At 39.4% G+C, this 20,681-nt stretch overlaps 1 protein-coding gene across 1 annotated transcript in view; it reads left to right on the top strand.

Annotated features, from left to right (window-relative positions):
- The window catches only part of TG (thyroglobulin), a 240,109-nt gene that overhangs the window by 92,661 nt on the left and 126,767 nt on the right, over positions 1-20,681 (top strand). Inside the window, exons 29-35 of the mRNA XM_075588461.1 lie at positions 480-560; positions 1,857-1,994; positions 4,438-4,614; positions 4,706-4,817; positions 6,016-6,095; positions 8,552-8,695; positions 9,307-9,372. Coding sequence (XP_075444576.1) covers positions 480-560; positions 1,857-1,994; positions 4,438-4,614; positions 4,706-4,817; positions 6,016-6,095; positions 8,552-8,695; positions 9,307-9,372 — 798 coding nt within the window. The remainder of the gene's footprint in view (positions 1-479; positions 561-1,856; positions 1,995-4,437; positions 4,615-4,705; positions 4,818-6,015; positions 6,096-8,551; positions 8,696-9,306; positions 9,373-20,681) is intronic.

Genomic DNA, 20,681 nt, shown 5'->3' with positions numbered 1-20,681 from the left:
TTTAGAATTTGTGCTCTCTGTATAGAACGTCTGAGTGCGCTGTCATGTTCACCTGTAACTTAATTTTGCCTTTGCATTTTGGTTGTGAAATGCGTTTGGATTGTATCACATGTACTTTGCAGCTGGACTTCTAAACGTTTAGTGCCCTAGACATGCACTTGATCAAAATATTTTAGTTAGATGCTTCACATGAACGCAATTTTATGAGAAAGGGCAATAATTTGGAAATGTTCACATGTGTAACATATGAATATCAAACAACATGTTTATGTGTGTTTAAAATGAGATATTATTTTATAATACGGCTGCTTTGAAACTTCCTCAGTTCTGGTCCATCTAAGGAAACTTTGTGAATTGAAAGGAAACCAAAGTTTAGTTATTCACACACACGTTGTTATGCTTCAGAAGTGCAGCTTTTTATAGTGCCAATAGTGGTAACGTCAATAAGGTTTTAATAAATTGTCTCAATTCCCCTGCAGTTCCTGATAAAAATGCATCGACTGACCCCGCTAGTTGTAGACATGGCGACCTGCAAGGACAGAGCGTTACAATGATTTCAGGTAAAGGGTGTAATAAATGTGGGAGTTAGGTTGACTCTGCCATTGGGTATGTTTTAAATGTAAAACACAGTATAACAGACTGAAATATGCAGGATTTCTGCTTTATGTTTTACATTTGACTTTGGCCCATATGTATTTAGCGGGTTTCATCCTCGAGAATTTATGGCATAACACCGTTTTGTAATAAACATAAAGCAAACAATGTCCTTGTTTAAAGCCGTTTCCTGAGGAAGGTCCTTTGTGAGCGGCATTGAGCTATGGAGTGTTTATTAAAAGGAAGTGATTAGCTGTCTTTCAGATTTTTTTTTTTACACATATTTAGGTGTTTATTCTATATCCGTTGAGGATGTTTTCGGTAGAAATTCCCCATTTACCAACCTAAGTTTATGTGTGTCTGATGTCCTTAATTTAGGGTTCTAGGCAGATTCTTTACAGTTCTTCTAATAATTGTTTTTTTATGATGTATTTTTAATAATACGCTTGTTCTGTATCCTCAATGCCGCAAATAATATTAGCAAGAAAATCATTTAGTATAATTTAAAGTTGTAAATTTTAATGCACAAAGGTTCTCATGAGAAGTAGGGACATGTAATGGGAACAGATTACTCGTTCTTTCTCATCCATGTTCTTTTATGGATTCATGTCATAATAACATCAATTTTGTTTTATTGGTGTGAATTAGTTAATATCTTAAAGCTATACATAAACTGCAAAATAAAGTGTTAATTCTGGTTTTGCCAAAAACTTAATTTGTTGAGCGTTGGATATTTACCAAAGTATGGAGGAAAATACTAAAATAGCACAATAAAGAATGATACATGCTAAAAACAAGTATAGAGTCATAAAAACAATTAAAACACTAAAATAATGTTACCAAAAAAAACTTAAGGTGACAATGATATGGAGAGAAACACCTCGGCATTTGGCCTGGCATTCTGCTTTAAGTTTGAATTCTAAATCATTTTTGGGTTTATTATTGTGTTTTGGTTTTGTATTTAGTTTTTGAATTTAAGATTTTAGTACAGTTGTGGGCGACTCCAGTCCTCACGAGCCAGCAACCGGTCAGGCTTTAAGGCTGTCCTTGCTTCAGCACAGGTGGCTCAATCCGTGGCTCTACTGAGCTATGATTGAGCCACCTGTGTTGAAACAGGGATATCCTTAAAGCCTGACCAGCTCGTGGCCCTTGAGGACTGGAGTTGCCCACCCTTGTTGCAGTACTGTAGGTCCGGCTTTCACACACCGAGCTTTGCCCATCTCTGCTGGGAATCTACTTATCTTATTGTCTTATATACACAGATTCTGCAATGGACCTTTTTATTCTGATGGATAGCGATGCAGTTGTCACTAACCAAGACCTTTCTGTACCAAACCAGCAATATGGGATTTCCAAACAACATTACTCCTCTAAACAAGCACTGGCCTGGTGTCTTACACGTAAGATGTGCAACAAGCATGTGTCTTTATTCAGTTTAGCTAAAAAAGATGCAGTGCCACTCGATGTTCCCCAATTTGTGCCTACACCCCGTGGTCATTGTCTCTTTAAGGCTGCACTGGTGAATTCTCAGTACAGTATATCTATAAGAATTGTTTTTTTTCTTGTATAGCGCTGACGGTGTATGTAGTGCTGTACATAGCATTTTTGCAGGCATGGGTCCCTGCCCAGTGGAGTTCATCATCTGTTTTGACACAGGGAGATAAAGTGACTTGCCCAAGGTCACAAGGAGCTGACACCAGGAATTGAACCAGGCTCCCCTGCTTCAAACTCAGTGCCATTACATAGTTACATAGTTACATAGTAGATGAGGTTGAAAAAAGACTTCCGTCCATCAAGTTCAATCTATGCTAAATTTAGACAATAGATACTTTATTCTATACTTATTGATCCAGAGGAAGGCAAACAAAAAACCCCATTAAGGGGAAAAATTAATTCCTTCCTGACTCCAAGAATTGGCAATCGGATTAATCCCTGGATCAACATCAACATTGTTTCCTGAGTCAGTGAATATCTGTATTTTTATTTTGCAGATGTAGATTTACCTTTAGATACCTGTAGATATATCTGTACCGCTTGCAATGCTCATATTGGTCTCTATAATGATTGCTTCATAATCCCTTTAAATACCACAATTTCTACAGAAAAGGCCTAAACATGGAAACTTCCTACTGGAAACGTGTTAAAACGGTGCACTCAGCCACACATGGCCTGTACGTTTATTGACGGAAGCATCATGTACTTTTACTTTAACCACAACGAATTTAGTGACACATTCAACCATTCTCTTCTTCTCCCTGACACTCTTGATAACCAAAAAAGCCTGTTTGATGATTTTCCTCAGAACTTCTCCTAATGTGTGTGTGTCTCTCTGACAAATTCCTCTGTATACTTTCTCCACGGTGCTGTATGTTGGGTGGCACACAGCTTCATTCGGAGCTCTGCACCTTTCTGTTTTGTAGTCCCATCTCATTGAAATACATTCTCCCTGGCAGCACCCCACTTCACTCCCAACACCCATGTAACTGCTATAGTATTCCCGATTCCCTATCTTCACTCCACTAACACACCTCCCACTTTATTCTTCCTTTTCTACAGTTATGATTCTACACTACATCTTACAGCCTCTCTACTAATGCACACTTTTATTATTGCAATATACGGTCTACTGAGTAACCCAATTGAGTCTGCTCAGATAGTAAGCTTTTCATGACAGAGACTCCCATGTAACACAATTTTGTTTAATTTCTCTGGCTCTTGTTTTACTCCCCAAATGAAATAATATTGTATTTCATTTTGTAATGCACTAAATAAAGAATGAGATCATAGTGCAAATAACTATAATAGTTGTAATTATATTTCTTTATTGACTTGGTCTCACTCTGTATTCAGTGCTTCATAATAATCAGAATGATAAACATTCTACACTTGTAACTTTATTACAGAAAAGTGGGAGGTGGGTAGTGGATGATCAACTGATCCAGCAGCAAATGGCCAAACTGGATAGTAATTGAAGGGATATTAGTGGGTTCAAACCTGTGAATTAGTGAATACAACTGGAAAAAGGTGTAAGGAATTCTCCTGAGAAAGAATGTACAGTACTTGTTGCACACCACCAAAATGAGGTAAAATGTAACGTTTACTAGGTAAACGTAAAACATATATCACTGTTTAAACTTCACAACAGTAATTAAAAAAATAACAGGTGGTGTGGTATAGTTTGCTAAATCAATAAGAATTCAGGCTCAGAGATAAAAAATAAAGCTTAATATTGTGAGCCTAAGTGCTAAAGCTTTGATAGTATATAGCAAAACCACACTGGGGAATGAGTATACGCTGTGGGTAAATGAATGCAAGTGTGCCAGGCTAAGGGCAGTATAGGCTAGCATGTAGGGGAAATAAATCACCAGGAGATAAAGAGATCCAAATGAACCTATGGTGACACTAATTTATTATATTATAAACAGAGAGTGTGTCACAGTCACTGGTAGTGATACTTGTGGTATACAGAGTGTCAGCCAGCATACAATGTAGCAACAATGCAGGGCTCAGTGTTAGATAGAAAAGCCAGCTGTAATAGCTGGGACATAGAGAGACTAACACATGAGAAAGTGTTAGGCTGACCTGATGATTAATGCCAGAGAGAGACTACACTGAATAATAACCTCACTTAGATATCCCTCTTGCTAATCCCTACAGCTATGTCTAGCACCAACCCAGAGACCCTACTCCTTCAGCAATTAGTCACTTATAACCAGCATATTGCTAAGGAGCATCTTTATCCAGTTACATTTATTACAAAGTAATATTTACTTGCTGAGCGAAGGGATGGGTGTCTCCGCAGTGGAAAATGGAAAAATACTTCATTCTGCTTCTGTTTTTTAGGTTGTGCAGAAGAAGAGTCCTGGTGTCGTCTCGTAGATTTACAAGATATCACAAGGGAATACTTAACTTGCATCATTTACCCAGACACTTGGAATTGTAACAATATTACTGACTTGGTTCCAGATTACTGTGGCCTTACCTTGCGCAATAAACCACAGCTTTTGTACCGGAAAAAAGGTTGGTGTTCATCAGAGTTTGGTGTTTGCACTGAGAAAATGTGCAGGAAACCCTTTTCACCCATTTCTTACTGTCACTTTTTGTGCTGCAGAGATCCTGGGAAACAGTGTAAGAAACTTTTACACTCTTGTGCCATTCCGACAGCTAACTGGAATTTCTGTGAGAAACAAGATAACCACGTCTGGAAAGAGTGTTTCAAATGGGTAAGATGTAGAAATGTCCCTCACCAATTATTTATAGTTTCTTTAGTAGACAAAGATATTGGGGTTAGAGAATTAAAGACAATATGTCCGACTAACGCTGCCCATTCTCCTGTGTTCTCCCCCTGTACTGCCACAGTGTACGTGAAAGAGAGACCTGTAGGGGTTTTAAAAGCTCTGTAAATTAAATTTTTACTTGTGAAGAATTGTCCTTTTGGTCCATTAAAATGTATCACAACCTGCAATACATCTACTGTACACCCGTCCATTAGACATGGGGGAACCAGTCTAAATCAGTTTCCTGAGTTTTCCATTCCGCGCTGTAATAATATGTGGACTGGACTCTAAAAATCCATGAAAGGATTGGGAAATCCGCAGATGGATTGTCGGTGTAAAAAAAAAAATCCGCTAAAGGAAGGCGAATCGACATTTTTGAGACTGATCCACAGAAATCCGCAAGCCAACGGAACGGGCCGATCCGCTGCGGATCCCAGTCCACAAACCAAATTCACCCATCTCTACTGTCCATTACCAATATGGATGCTTGTCCGATGAACCACGGTGAAAGAAACAAACCGTTACTTCATTCATTGAGGTGTGTTGACTTTTCCATGATGCGACATCTAAATGAAGCATTACAACATGACCAGCTTAGCTTCTACAGCGGTATTGCAAATTGTTTGTGACAATTAAAAATGTAGAGTAAAAGCCTCTAAATTCACACATTAGTTATACAGTCTCCTGTATAACTTGGAAGTCCTGGCTTGGAATCGAGGGAGAGCATTTGGAGGGACAGCGCGCACAAATCCTTTTTTCGTTATACAGTCTCCTAAATCATGGAGATGTCAAGAGAGCAATCAATTAGTTGTGAGATAATAACATGACGTCACTGCTTTAAGCCGCCGGTTCATGTTCATGCTCACAAGTGGCCCAGCGTGAGTATATGCCCATTGCAAAATAACATAGAGCAGAGATCCCAATGAAAGGAGGCAATTGTTGAGTCCATCGTTGTGGCTGCTTTGATCTCATTGGGACCTCTTGCTTTATCATACAGTATACCCAGGAATAGAAGGCCTGGCCAAAGAGTCACTGGGAATCTTAATACCAATGGTGGACTGTTCTGATTAGCAAAAGGTAATAGGAATAATTCTTCTTCTTCTCTCCTAACGCTTATGTGTTTGTTTCCCGCGTTTGCTCACAGATTTTTTGAGTGTGAACTCCAGTGTGATGCAGACCCCTGCTGTCAAGGATTTGGATATTTTCAAAGTTCTCAGTTGACAGGTATTGTCTTTTCAGAGATATTTCAAAGGGTTTCCGAGTTCGCCAGCAATGCTTAATTTGCCCCCCCCCTCGCCTTTTTTTCCCCCCAATGGGCGTTTGTTTTTTTCAATGTACTATCTCCCATCACGATTCTGAAATAGGGCTTTTGCGCGCGTAAGAAAGCAAGAGAGAGAACTATTAGGGCTGTTATATACAGCATGCGACAGTGCGGCCGCGCGTGCCTATGCGAACGCGCGTGCACGGGCCGCATGCTTTTCGTGAGAATACTGTGTTGAGTGTATATAGTGTTGAGTGTGTTTATGTGTGTGTGTGTGTGTGTGTGTGTGTGTGTGTGTGTGTGTGTGTTTATGTGTAATTTATTATTTCTCTAAAAAAAAAAACATTGGCAAAAAGAAAAAAATGATTAGACTTGAGCAGACACACAAATACATTTTACAGGAAGTGAGCATAGACACCTCTTTTTAAGGATCAACCAAAGAGTTATTGTGTTAAAACAATTATTAAAAATAGTACTTTTTTGTCAATGCTTTTTCTGCAACGTTATCGTCTTTCAAATGACACTTTGTATTGCTGTTTAAATATAACATTTATTTTTCTTGGCTTGGGGTTCAGGCACATTTTTCCTCCTTCAGGAACACCACTGGATATATTAATCTCCTTTTTTTAGGGTACAAAAAAAATATTTGCCTGTGGTGACCTGAATTGCATTGTTAGACATGTTTTTGCTCATTTTCTGCTGCTGTAAGTGGGGTGGGGGGGGGGGAAGTAATGTGAAAACCTCTGTTGCTTGGGATAGAACAACGTGGGGTAATAGGATCAGATGGAGCTTTCATTCCAATATGATGATGCCATTGCCCTCACATGGAAAAGGAAAGGCCATCATAGAGAATGAGACACACAAGATTGTAGGAGGGGGGAAAAAGCATGGAGTTTGCATGATGAGACCCCAAAAGGTCGAAATAGCTGTCTGTGAGTAGGTTTTCTGGCTATGCATTTCTTTAACCCAGACTGTGTTGAAAAAGCTGTGTAATACGGCCGGCATTAGCTTATAGATGTCCAAGTTATAATGGGTAAGAAGTCAAGAGTAGTACACTGTGAGTGCCCATTTGCATGTCATTTCCCAGACTCCCTGGCTGCAGTGGAAGAATTGTATGCTAAGAGATAACGGAGAAAGGCAGGGTTGCTGTACATGATCAAACCCATAAAACTAATATTGAATATGTCAGTAGATTTGAACTTTTTTTGTAGTAGTAGTTTGAGAAGAAAACGACAGCATACTTGTCACGGGTCACTCTTCATATGATGCATTTAGCTCACAGCGAATTTATTTGATAGGATTCAACCTTTAAAAATGTTGATATGTTATATGCAATGTTCACGAGCAGGTGTGCAACACCGCAAACCCGTCACTGCCTAAGGGGAATGAAACGCAATGATTTACAGGTATAGCTTTGGGCAACAAGGTAACCCCTTCATTGCAAGCATAAAAATCCAATGCACTGCAATCTGGTGCAATGGGCTGTATGGTGGCTACAATAAAGAAAACAACATTCCTGTCATTAAAAGGAAATACAACCTCTGCAAGTATTTTTGAGTTGCATAAACCTATTTTCCCTAAGACCCTTGTTAGTAAAGTCCTGCCATAGAGTATTTACTGTAAGTGACAAATTATTTATGAAGACATGAGAAGAATGTGTTTGTATATATTGATTTTAAGCCTTTTCTGCTAAAGGGAAAAATACATGATGTGGGTAATGTTCTTTTCCCGTGTAACTTCTTGACAGTTGACTGCAATGAAAAAGGATACACATGATATCCTACTGTAGTCTCCACTTGGTAATATTTCTACTGCAAAGACAAGGGACCTGTGAGTGAGATGCCTCAAAACCTGCATTGTTCCCTCTATTGTCACGGGATAAGGTGGTTAAACTGCAGACAAGGATTGTAGGTGATGACATGACAAAAGCACCCTGGGCATGTCACTTTCCATTATATACTCCTAGTGCACATTTTCATGTCATGGCCCATAATCCTTGCCTGCAGCTGAACCATTGTATGACAAGAGAATTGGATGAACCAAACAGATTTTGGAGACCTGTGTGTGCACGTGCATTTGCACTCATGGAGTTGTTGTCTTGACAGTATCTTGTACAGAGGAGGGTCTCCGTCACTTTATAAACCCGTATATAATGATAAAGATGACCGCGCTCTACTCTACTATTGTATATCCTGTCATATGCTGACACTAATATTCCAGAAAGGGTGCACGTGGGACATATGTTAATATATGTGTATCTAAAGAGCAGTATCTTTTAATTGCAATTAAAGGATACTGCCCTCAGTTGAAGGATATTCCCTAGGGTGCAATTCATGGATTCTGTGTTTTCAATACACATATTGTATATTCAATTTATAAACCCACCATCACCACCTTTATGTGTCTGTTTTCTCTATAGGAGCTGAGGTGTGGTGTTTAACGCTTGGTAGCCTGGGCATACAGTCCTGCAGTAATGAAGCTACAAACCCTTGGAATGTTATGGACTGCAGCTCTTTAAATCAAGGAATGGGAACTCATCCGTTTGGGTGGTTCCAGAAGCCAGGTGAGTGATCAAGATGATTAATAATGGACAGTTGTAACTACGCTTTGTCTTTGAAGCTCCTTTTCTCCTTGGGCAAGTCACATAATCTCTTTGTACCATGGGCACCAGACATAAGATACTGAGCTCTGTGAGCACTGACATCATGTTATTGCAAACGTCTATGTATGTGCTCTGTATGCTTTCAGCATTATACGAACAAATCTGTCACATGTTTATTGAGGTAACATCACAGAGGAGTGGGTTGTCGATAAATGTTGTATAAATGGCATACATTAAAATAAGCTTAGGTTAGAAGAGTGTGTGCGTGTGTGTATATATATATATATATATTTATATATTAATTCATGGAAAGTAACCAAACCACACATGGTTGCTTAACCCAGGGGGTTTTAATTCCAGTCCTCAAGACCCCCCAACAGGTCAGGTTTTCATGATATCCCTGCTTCAGCACAGGTGGCTCAATCAGAGGCTCAGTCATTGATTGAGCCAAATGTGCTGAAGCTGGGATATCCTGAGAACCTGACTTGTTTGGGGAGCTTGGGGACAGGAGTTGAGCGCCCCTGATTTAACCTATGTTAATACATATGTGATTTTTTTTATCCCCCCATTAGAATCTCAGCAGACTTTTACATCATCCCCGTGTCCACCTGTTGATGTTCCTCACAAAGCACAAGAAGGTAAACTTTAATGTTCGAAGCATTGGTGTTATGGTGCAAATACTGAAATATTTTGCTAAAACAAGTATAATTAGTCAGCAGTCTTTACAACATTCTGTGGAAAGCGTAAATAAATAACACAGTATGAGGTTATTTTGAAACAGAATAACACGTGAATTTATTCAAGTCAAGTGCACAACGGAGACAGCTTCAAAACAAAAGCTCTCTAAATAATAACACCATATGCCATATATTTATACCCTAAATCCTAAAGCTCCATCCCTTTATGGGGGGGCTTGCACGTCACTAAACATTACCTCATTTTGTAATACATAACAATACTAAAGCTGATGTCATTTTGTAATACATAACAATATTGTATAACTACCTGTCAGCTAGAAACCATTCTGGGGTTAAATGGGATGTGCCTATTCTGTCGCCTAGCAATATGTTATGAGAATAAATTCTACTGCAAGAATCTAAACTTATCTCATGGGTTCTCATAACTTTTAGCCTGTTTACACTTTAAATTTGAAGCTGATTGGATGAGGAAGAGTCAATAAATTTAGCTAGGAGCAAAAATTCCATTCCTGTGCTTCACACATTTGTTTATACAGAAATGAAACACAGAAATTAGACTCACAAAGACAAGACAAGATGGCGGATTGAAATATTCACACAAAATGGCTTCATCCTAAATGCTGTTATGTTGTTATGCCAGACCCCCTAATATCTCATCTTTGTCAGTCCCTCCTCTGATTCTTTAAAACATTGTTTTTTTAGAATTATTGGTATGATGTTAGTCCAGAAACACGTTGGGAGGCACAAGGGTGCTCATCTTTTCATAATGTTGCTTGAGGGTGTAGGACAGTGCACGAGGGTGCCTGCCAAATGTAGTCATAGTCTCGTAGTATGGCGTTATAGCCAAATTCTTTTCCAGAGTTAGAACATTGTACTTGGCATCTTCTTTCTTCAAGGGACTGCTGTAGATTGGTTCTGCAAACAATGGCATCATGTCTGCAGAGGGGGTTGCATATTTGTGGATCATGCCTTTGACAAACGTAACACAAACATAGAAGACAACGAGTATCACAATCATACACATTCAAAAATTTCGCTCCTAGTGATCCTACCAATCCAGTCAGCCCCAAAAGGTCCCAGTCTGTGTCACCTTCCTTCCTAAGTCTTTCTTGAATTACTTCTATCTTGTCTAACTCATGCTGTACCTTGCCACTCTGATCTTGGATGAAAACACAACATTGTTCTTTAATTAGGGCACATACACCTCCTTTTGATGCTAAAATATAATCTAAAACCATTCTATTTTGTAAGGCCATAAGCCTGATCTAAACCTGTTCTTGGTTAAATGATGAAATTAAAAACTGCAAAATTAAGGCCACATCCTTCCTGTAAATTGTTATCTGACTGAACATACATTTTTACACAGGTTCCATTGGTTGGTGGAGACACTTGACCCATAAATTGATTCTTGTTCCTAGTGTGTGATACACCCTTTAAAGAGGTTCCCTTAAAAAATTGGAAAATACAGAAATTATACACATAATACTAAAAACCTTATTTTATGCAATCAACCTTTCTTTGGATATGCAGTTGCTAGATAAAGGAAATTGCATCTATCTCTATCATCATATACTTTCAGCTATTACTGAGAATTGAAGGGGTTTGGTATCTGTGGAAGCGAAATGCATGATCCTCACCCCTGCACGCATTGTATACATCATTCACTCTGAATATCAGAACAGACAATGTCTGCGATGGTCAACATGGCTGACTTATGATCCTTTCCTTGTGGCTGACACACCCCCTGGGTGACCCCCTCCTCTCGTTGGAGGTGCAACACACTTCTGGATCAAAGTTTTGCTGCATATGACACATACATAGAGAGTGAAGAGTACTGCCAAAACACATACGAGAGCTTTCACAAGCCACGCTTCCAGGAAACCAATCCTCCCATCAAGGCTCATTTCTACATACACCTTAAATTTCTAACTTAAACACACTCTAAAGAATAAAAATATTGAGTCTCTGAAAAATGAAATGTTCTGATAGAAATCAGGAATATTGAGTCTCTAAAAAATAGAATGTTTTGAGTCTTTGAAAAAATGAAATGTTCCTGATAAGATCAGGCCTCTGCCTGGTATCTTATTTTCCTCGTTGGTTAACGGTCAAAGTTTGTCTCGTCAAAACGTTAACTTGATGCGGCTGTGCTTTAGATGACTTTGGTCTTTGGTGGAGCTGGAATGAGCTTTACTGTACTTTGGGTCCAGGGAAAGAACTCTGCCACTTTAATTGCTGTATTGGTGGTTAGTACGGGCCCTTTCATCTGGGATGAAGAGCATGCTTGTTTAGGAACTACTTGACCTTTAACTTCGTCTCGTGTAGGTGCACTTTTATCATACCTTATGCCTAGAGAGACTCAAAAAATATATTAGTGGCATACAATACTTATTAATTGTTTTATTACCAATAGATGGTCCTTAATTTGTTCTTTTGAACTACTGACTACTGTCTTAACATCCGTATATAGACAGAGGTATCTCCTATTAATGCTCCTCATATTTAAAACTAAGCAGCTAATCTGGACCTTACTGTACTACAATCTAAGTTCCTAAGGCTTTGGGCCTCAGTCATTGTCAAACCAATTGCTTCCATAATCAACTCTATCCTGTCTACAGGCCATATCCCTAAGACCTGGAAAACTACCAGAGCTGTCCCAATCTTCAAAAGTGGGGACAAAAACACTGTCTCAAACTACAGACCAATATCTCTTCTCCCAATACACACTTGCTCTCATTCATGCCTCACTCTCATCTCCTCCGATGCAAATGGTATCAACCTTTTCATAAAATACTAACTAACATTAAAACTTGCCCCACAAATTAAACATCCCAATAGCCTGCACTCATGGCTATTATTTCACACACAGTCACTCCTACCACACCCATTGTGGCCAAGCACTGCCATCTACAGCACTTATTCCCTCAGCTGCTATCTCTGTAAATTCCCCTCAAACCTTAGATTGTAAGCTCTTAAGGGCAGGGATTTCCTTTCCTATTGTCTGATTTTGCTGCACTTACTATTCTATCACAATTCCCTCTACTGTATTCTTTATGAAGTGCTGAGAACATTTTTCACGCTATATATATAAAGTCATACATTGCAATACACTACTATCCAAAGTCATGGACAAAAATGTGTTCACTCCCAATTAAACAATTACTATACTAAGACAAATACCCCTAGCCAATTCCAGTCAGGCCTCCACCCCAAACACTCCATTGTAACTATTCTGCTAAAATGTGAAATGCCTTGCATATAATATATACCCTGCTCACTTCTGTAACTGTATTTGTAAATATGTATCACCTGTCCTTTAACTCTATACCTAGAACATATCCAAAAATGAGAGGTGACTCCCAATGCACCACTTTGGCAAAACATTCTACAAATATTTTAACAATAACTACTGCTTATAATAAAATTGTACACCTATGGAAAAATAAATGGTTAAAAGTTATAAAATATATCACATATTCAGTTAATAGACAAATGATTTTGTATAAGACTTCACACTAATGTCTTGCTTTATATAATCTCTTTGCACAGTGCTGAGCACACGGTCAGCTTTATCATTTTAAAGACACTCTGCATATTCATCTGACTAAAGAAAAAATATTTTCTATAAGACTTGTTTCCGGGCAAAGAGCCATTTTGTTTCTGGGCGTTTCGCCAATTGACCCTGAAAAGATAAGATAATGACACACCACGGCTTCTTCCTGAAAAATAATAATTATTCGATTGGAACTTTTGCTTAAAGTTTAAATACATGGAGCTTTATCCAGAGCCCTAAGAACTACATTTTTTATGACCTTTCAAAAATTAACCAACGGGCTTTTATATAGCTGAGGTTCATATAACTTCTTAACACACAAATAACGCCACACGCTCATGCTATCTCCCTCCACTCAGTTCTCTTTAATGCCTTCTGTATGAACTTTCATAGTTTCACTGATTTAATTCACTACAAATTTATGCTATCCTGTTGCAATTCTGTCCTTTCTCAAGCTACACAAACCTATTTCTTTCCATTAATCAACACTCATAAGTCTACCCCACACAAATTCTTCCTTCATCTCACCTCAGGACTTTTGCTGACTATTTTTAAGAAAGAGGTTGAATCCATACACCAGAACATTCCCTCTTTTTCCTCCTATCCTACTTTACTTCCAACTCTCTACCTGCTTTCCTTGACTCTTTTTCCACTGTCTCAAAAGAGTGTCACCATCACTGTTGATCTCCTCTTCTCCCTCTAATCTGCTACATTTCCATTCTCCTTCAAACATGTAATAGTTATACCATGACTCAAAAATAGCAAGCTTGACCCTACCTCTCTTTCTAACTACTGAACTTGTCTTGCATTCTCCTGCTTGCTCCATTTTCTCACACCCATTCTCTCCTTAACCCTCTACAATCTGACTTCTGCACTGCTCCTTCCACGGAGACAATTCTCACTACAATAACTCATGAACTACATGCTGCCCAAGACAGAGGTCATCACACTCTGCTCCTATTACTCCCTGCAGCATTTGCCTCTGTGGACCACACTCTTCTCTTTTCTCTGTACACACTCTCTCTAGGTGACCTAATAACATCTCTTAGGTTTAAATATCACCTCTATGCTGACAACACCACCATTTACTTTTCAATCCCTGACCTTACACCTGCCATACAAACCTACTTTTCTGAATGTCTCTCTGTTATCTCATCCTGGAAGACCCTTTTTCGCCTTAAATTTAACATGGCAAAAACAGAGTTCCTCATACTTCCTCCCAAACCTGACCCTATTATCTCCTTCCACATTACTCTTGAATCTTCCATCCAGTAGCTCAAGCACGCTGCTTAGGGGTCACTCCCAACTTCTCTCTCATATTCTCCTCTTTCATTCAAAACATTTCTATAACTGTCGCTTTTTCCTCCACAATATCACAAAGATACACCTGTTCCTCTGTTGCTCAACTATTAAAAACTCTGATTCAGACCCTCATTCTCTCCCATCTTGATTACTGTAATCCCCTGCTATCCCAGCTTTCTGACTTTCACCTGTCTTCCCTACTATCTATCCCAAACGCTGCTGCGAGAATCACTCTACTCTTTAAACTCTGATTCTGCGTTTCCCCTCCTGAAATTCCTCTCCTGGCTTCTAATCAAGTCCTACTGTTTCTGTATGCTCTCCCTACCTACCAAGTAGATTGTAAGCTCCTCAGAGCAGTGACTTCTCTTTGCTCAACTTTTACTTTTATGTCTGGATCACTTATTCTATGACCTCTTACCTTTACCATTTGATAACTATATGATTACGACATGCACCACTCCTGTGAAGCGCTGAGCCTATTAATGGCGTTCTATACATGAAAACATACAATACAATATATACTTCAAACAATGCTTATGAGCTTTTACCCATATTTTTAAACACAAAATATTCCATGTGTTTTTACTGGTTACACACAATACAGAACACACACAATACAGACACCCAAAGAACATAGACACAAACTTCTCTCCTACACAGCGAATCAGCTTCTCATATAAATAACCTGCTTTTATTCTCTTTCTAGTTGCCATTAGAACAGAAGGAAAAAGAATATTTTCTGGTTCAAAAGACCTATTCGTGTGGCCAGTACGAACAAATCTTTTCAATTCCATTCTTTTTCTTCTACTCTCTCTCTTAGGGCTGCTCTGCAATTACTGGCAACATGTCCTACCTTTTTACACTTATAACACTTTATGTCCCTTCCAAACAATATACACACAGTCTCTAATTTTATCATAATTTTTGCATATAAACCTTTCATAAAAATAACCCTCTACTTCCTCAACACCACATATGCCTTAATTATCTATCGGCAAATTCACTTGCTATTTCTTTCCTATTCACTTTCTTTTTCACTTGTTCTTATATTAACTTCTGTCCTGGCAATAGTAACAATTAATACAGCGGGACCCTTCTGTCCCTCAACATAATTCTTTTGACCCATATTAATGTAAGGTATGTTTCCCTGTGGGATTCAAAAACACACGAGACGGCGCTCCTGAGCCTATCAATCCCACAGAAAAAGACCCCTCTTTCATTTAAACATCTGCGCAATTAGTTGATAATAGTACAAACAGTGCCATTCACTGGCCAACAAAATATATTTATATTGTCTCTTTTCGTTCTCTGTATTCATTCTTTATTATTTTCGTCTGCAGACACACAATCCTTTGAGAATTTTTGGTTTCCCATTATTCCCCTGTTACAGAAATCAAATTTAATTGACCTGTACAATACTTCTTCGTTTACAGAAATCAAATTTAATTGACCTGTACAATACTTCGGCTACAGCAATCAACTGTTAATTGACCTGTACAATTTAGCGTTACAATAATCAACGCAAGCTGATTACGTACAACTCTTTTGGCATGTTATTGTTCTGAATAGTGTAAATATGCAGATAAGGACCTGTCACGAGACTGTTCCCCAATCACATTTTCTCATTATAACTATACCAAAGAAAAACTTGAATCACTTCAGCGGGTCCAACCCAGTCCTGATAAACCTTATACTTTTATAACATGGATACAGATAAGACCTTCTAACCAGATATCCATGAACTCACTTGGTATGTAAATGACAAAACAGAGCAAATGTACAATCAGGGACCCGTCCTGCTCCGACAACAAAAATATTTATCACAACCCAGGACGGTCTGAAAACAATCCCTTTAAGCACAAAAACACTCACTTTCATCACCAAAACACCAAAACCTTTAACGGGACTCTTACCTTAGCCCCTAACAACTCTTAACAACTCTTACACTTTAAAATGAATACAGGAACAGAGAATAATAAATTCACGTGAAACTGCTAGGGATTCTTACTCGTCACATCAGATAAGACACCGTTCAAAAATCAGCTCCCCGCACCACTCAAAACTATTTAATCAGGCTGTTTGTCTAAAAAATGCAGGTAGCCTTACCTTGATTCATATGTGAGCTCAGGTTTGAGTGATGGAGGAGTGATTCATCCGGGTGCTCGATTCCGATGATATTGAGTCCCGATTTCGGATTGCGCCATCTGTGGAAAGCGTAAATAAAAAACACAGTATGAGGTTATTTTGAAACAGAATAACACGTGAATTTATTCAAGTCAAGTGCACAACGGAGACAGCTTCAAAACAAAAGCTCTCTAAATAATAACACGATATGCCATATATTTATACCCTAAATCCTAAAGCTCCATCCCTTTATGGGGGGGCTTGCACGTCACTAAACATTACCTCATTTTGTAATACATAACAATACTAAAGCTGATGTCATTTTGTAATACATAACAATATTGTATAACTACCTGTCAGCTAGAAACCATTCTGGGGTTAAATGGGATGTGCCTATTCTGTCGCCTAGCAATATGTTATGAGAATAAATTCTACTGCAAGAATCTAAACTTATCTCATGGGTTCTCATAACTTTTAGCCTGTTTACACTTTAAATTTGAAGCTGATTGGATGAGGAAGAGTCAATAAATTTAGCTAGGAGCAAAAATTCCATTCCTGTGCTTCACACATTTGTTTATACAGAAATGAAACACAGAAATTAGACTCACAAAGACAAGACAAGATGGCGGATTGAAATATTCACACAAAATGGCTTCATCCTAAATGCTGTTATGTTGTTATGCCAGACCCCCTAATATCTCATCTTTGTCAATACATACCTATTGTAGAAATAATATATATCAATGAATTATTTTTCTAACCTCTGCTCATACTATTCCACGTGATTTTAATCTGGAACATTTATGAATGTTACACCATGCTGTGATAAGGTACAAAATCAATTGTTACTGTGGAAATGAAGTGCAAATTCATGGGAAAAAGTGTAGGAATGAATGCACTATCCTGTAAGCCAGTGGTGCGCATGGTGGGGGGCGCAAGATTTTTCTTGGGGGGGTGGGGCACGGCATTGCAGGGGCCCCGTGCTCTTCCCTCAAGGAATTTTAATGAAATGCCAGGGGATCGCGTGAGGCCTCTGCAACTCTAAACTTACCTTCACTCTGCCGGTGTCAGGGCTCGTGTCCATGGCAACGGTCATGCGACGTGATGTCACATGCGTCAAATGACATCACATGGCCCAAATTACGCCGAGCGAGGTAAGGGGGAGTGGGAGGGGAAGGGGGGCGGCACCACCGGAGCAGAACAAGCAGAGAGGGCACAGCAAAAAAAGTTTGCGTGCCCCTGCTGTAAGCTATCGGAGGGAATTAAAATTATTATCGACTTATGTGTTATTGATCACTCAACCAGCAAAACGCTTTAACACCTAAACATCTAAAATGGTTTTATACACTTAGTGGCAGAAAGAGTCATGTGTTGGCATGCTTGTGTTCTAATGACATTGTAATGTACATATGGCTGCATGTCATGCCTTGCCCGTGCCTTGTCTAGAGAGAGCTTCAGGGATAGGACAGAAATGTTTTCTATAAGAGTCTTCAAGGCCACCAACAGGTCAGGTGTTAAGGATATCCCTGCTTCAGCACAGGTGGCTCAGTGGCTCAAACAATGACAAAAACTCTGATAGCGCATGCTGCGCACGAGTGGTTGGCAAGCGCTGACCGCGCATTCACATAAGCGACTGGGAAGCGCTCATTGTGCGTGCGCGACATTTGTCCTGGTTTTTGCCGAGACAAATATGGTCACCCTACAGAGAGGGGCCTCAGCCAGCCCAGGAGAGGAGCTGCTGGGCTCTGCCGCACCACCTGGTGGCCGGAATGTGTATGCACACAGCTTCTCTCCTCTGCTAATCCGGGCCATTTTTAAATCTGACAAACTGGGGTGGGGAGGAATTGCCTCCCTGACCCCATGGTCAGTCCACCCCTGATAATAAGGATGCAGAAAGGGCCAGTCTGTCCCTGTCTTCACCTGACTCAAGGTGTCACTGCTGTATACGTGTAGATGTTCCATAATTAAGGTCACATCCTCCAAATGCTAATGCAGAGAGAGCTCTGCTCACAGCATTTTATACATTACTAAACAATGTGGCAGGCAACATCCGGTGTTTAATGCTACATTATGTTCTAATTTAAAAAAAAATGTTCTGATCTATCTACGGGTGAGCATTTGCATTGTGTAACCTAAATGTTCTGTGCTGTTATACAGTCAGGTAAAAGAGATTGTAGCTGAAGGAGCGGCTCTGATTCTGAAATCAATTACACTGACTTTGAAGCAAAGGAGTCTGGTTGGAAATCCGGTGTCAGCTCCTTGTGACCCTGTGCCTCTATTGCAGGCTCAATTGTTTCCTGCTCCATAGAGCTATGTACAGTACAATGCTGTGTACACTGTCAGCATTATATAAGACACATTACTAGTGTTGTTTAGGGGATCATCACTTCTCAATCTCCTAGGAATTATTTTCCAGGACACTGGGTTCTTTAGTGACTACAGATACTACTATACCTCCCCACTCCTACAGTAAGGACCTGAGCCTGTGAGTTACTTGGTACTGTATGTACATCTGTTGCGTATGATGTTCCCAGTCTCACCCTGTAGGGACTCACTGAAGTGAACTAAGCTGTTCTAGATAAGACCTTTACAACTCTAATTCTCTGGGCCATGATGTATATAGGGGCACTTACCATAACACCAACCATCTGTAAATTCTCTCCATGTAATGTAGCACTCCGATTGTAAGCTCTTCGGGACAGGAACTCCTTTTTCTAATGTTTACTTTTATGTCTGAAGCGCTTATTCATATTAAGTCTCCTATTATTATGTCACGTGTATTACTGCTGTAAAGTGCTATGTACATGGATGGTGCTATACCAATAAAGATATACATATATACATACATATTACATAAGGGGTGCTATACCACAGGACACTTCCAGCACCAGAATACACCATTCAATTGTATGGGCCATAAAGTCTCTTGCTGCGCTGGAAGATGTGTTGTGGAATAGAACTGCTTACTACAGATAGTTCATAATGCAGATTATTATTGGCTGGGCATTTAGTCACCGTTGACTAGGTCAGGGGTACACACACTTTTTAGTCTGTGCCCCCCTGCTTGTGCCCCCCGCCCCCTTACCTTATCACTAGTATTTCTGACATCATGTGATGTCGCTTTGCCATGTTAACGTGACGTGACGTGACGATGCGTTGCCATGGCCACACGTCGCCGGAAGCCACTGGAGATCATGTAAGGGAACTTACAGAGGCCTTGCGCACCATCCCCCACCTTGCGCACCATGCCCCGCCTTGCGCAACACCCCCTGCCTTGCGCACCATCCCCCAGCATTTAAATGCTTTGGGGAAGAGCGCGGGGCCTTTGTAAGCACCGCGCCCCCCTCCCCGAAATCTCATGCCCCCTCAGTTTGTGCACCCCTGGACTAGGGAATATTTCCATCTGTATTAAGTAGCAAACTGTGACTTTCATATTATCTAAAAATGGATGAAACATGCAAATCCACACAGTCTGATATTGCTTGTTTCCACAAGACGATTTCCTTGCCACAATTAGGTCTTTGGGTCTATAGTAGCAAAACTACGAATTAAAATGAATCTGAAAGGATGCAACACCTCAGAATCTTACATACAGTACAATGTAATATAACTGAGTAATTTCCCGTAAAAAATAAAAAAAACAATGTACTGTATGTTGGTTTCATTATTCAGTGGGTAAGTTTCACATTACCCCTCTTTTGCTAATCATGCAGCAATAACCATTTTCTATAATAGTTTGTAGCATGGCTATCAATCTTTTATTTTTTTACATTCTTTAATATGGTAATATACAAAAATTCTATGTGGACGTTTCTTTTAGGTGACTGATGTTCTCTTGTTACCCACCGTCTACTTGAAGTATTAATACTCCTCTGCATTCTGAGGTCATTAACCACATCCAAAAATAGCTAGAAATGTATTTGTAGTGATGCACGTTTCCTCACATACAGTAACTGGGGAAGGTGAGAGACATTAATAGCTAAAACACATGGTGGGGAGGAGACGATCTCTAGAGCTTATTTGTTACACTTTTTGCTCTTAAAAGGCAAGAGTATTATGAGAGTGTGAAGCAAAGTGAGGTTGGGCTGTTAGAAAGAAGAATTTGGTTTGACTTTTTCATTTCGTTCAAGTTTAGTACTCTTGTCTGTTACCTGTAATACCCTGACTGAGAACTATTTCTGTTCCAGGTTGCAGTTGTTTTATGAGCATGTATTATTATTATTATAATATATTATCAAGTATCAAATACATAAAGGGTTTCAGCAAAGTACAG

Source organism: Ascaphus truei, chromosome 2, assembly GCF_040206685.1.
Source record: "Ascaphus truei isolate aAscTru1 chromosome 2, aAscTru1.hap1, whole genome shotgun sequence".
In the NCBI taxonomy this organism is placed as follows: Eukaryota; Metazoa; Chordata; class Amphibia; order Anura; family Ascaphidae; genus Ascaphus; species Ascaphus truei.
This window is presented reverse-complemented; position numbering and strand designations above follow the sequence as displayed.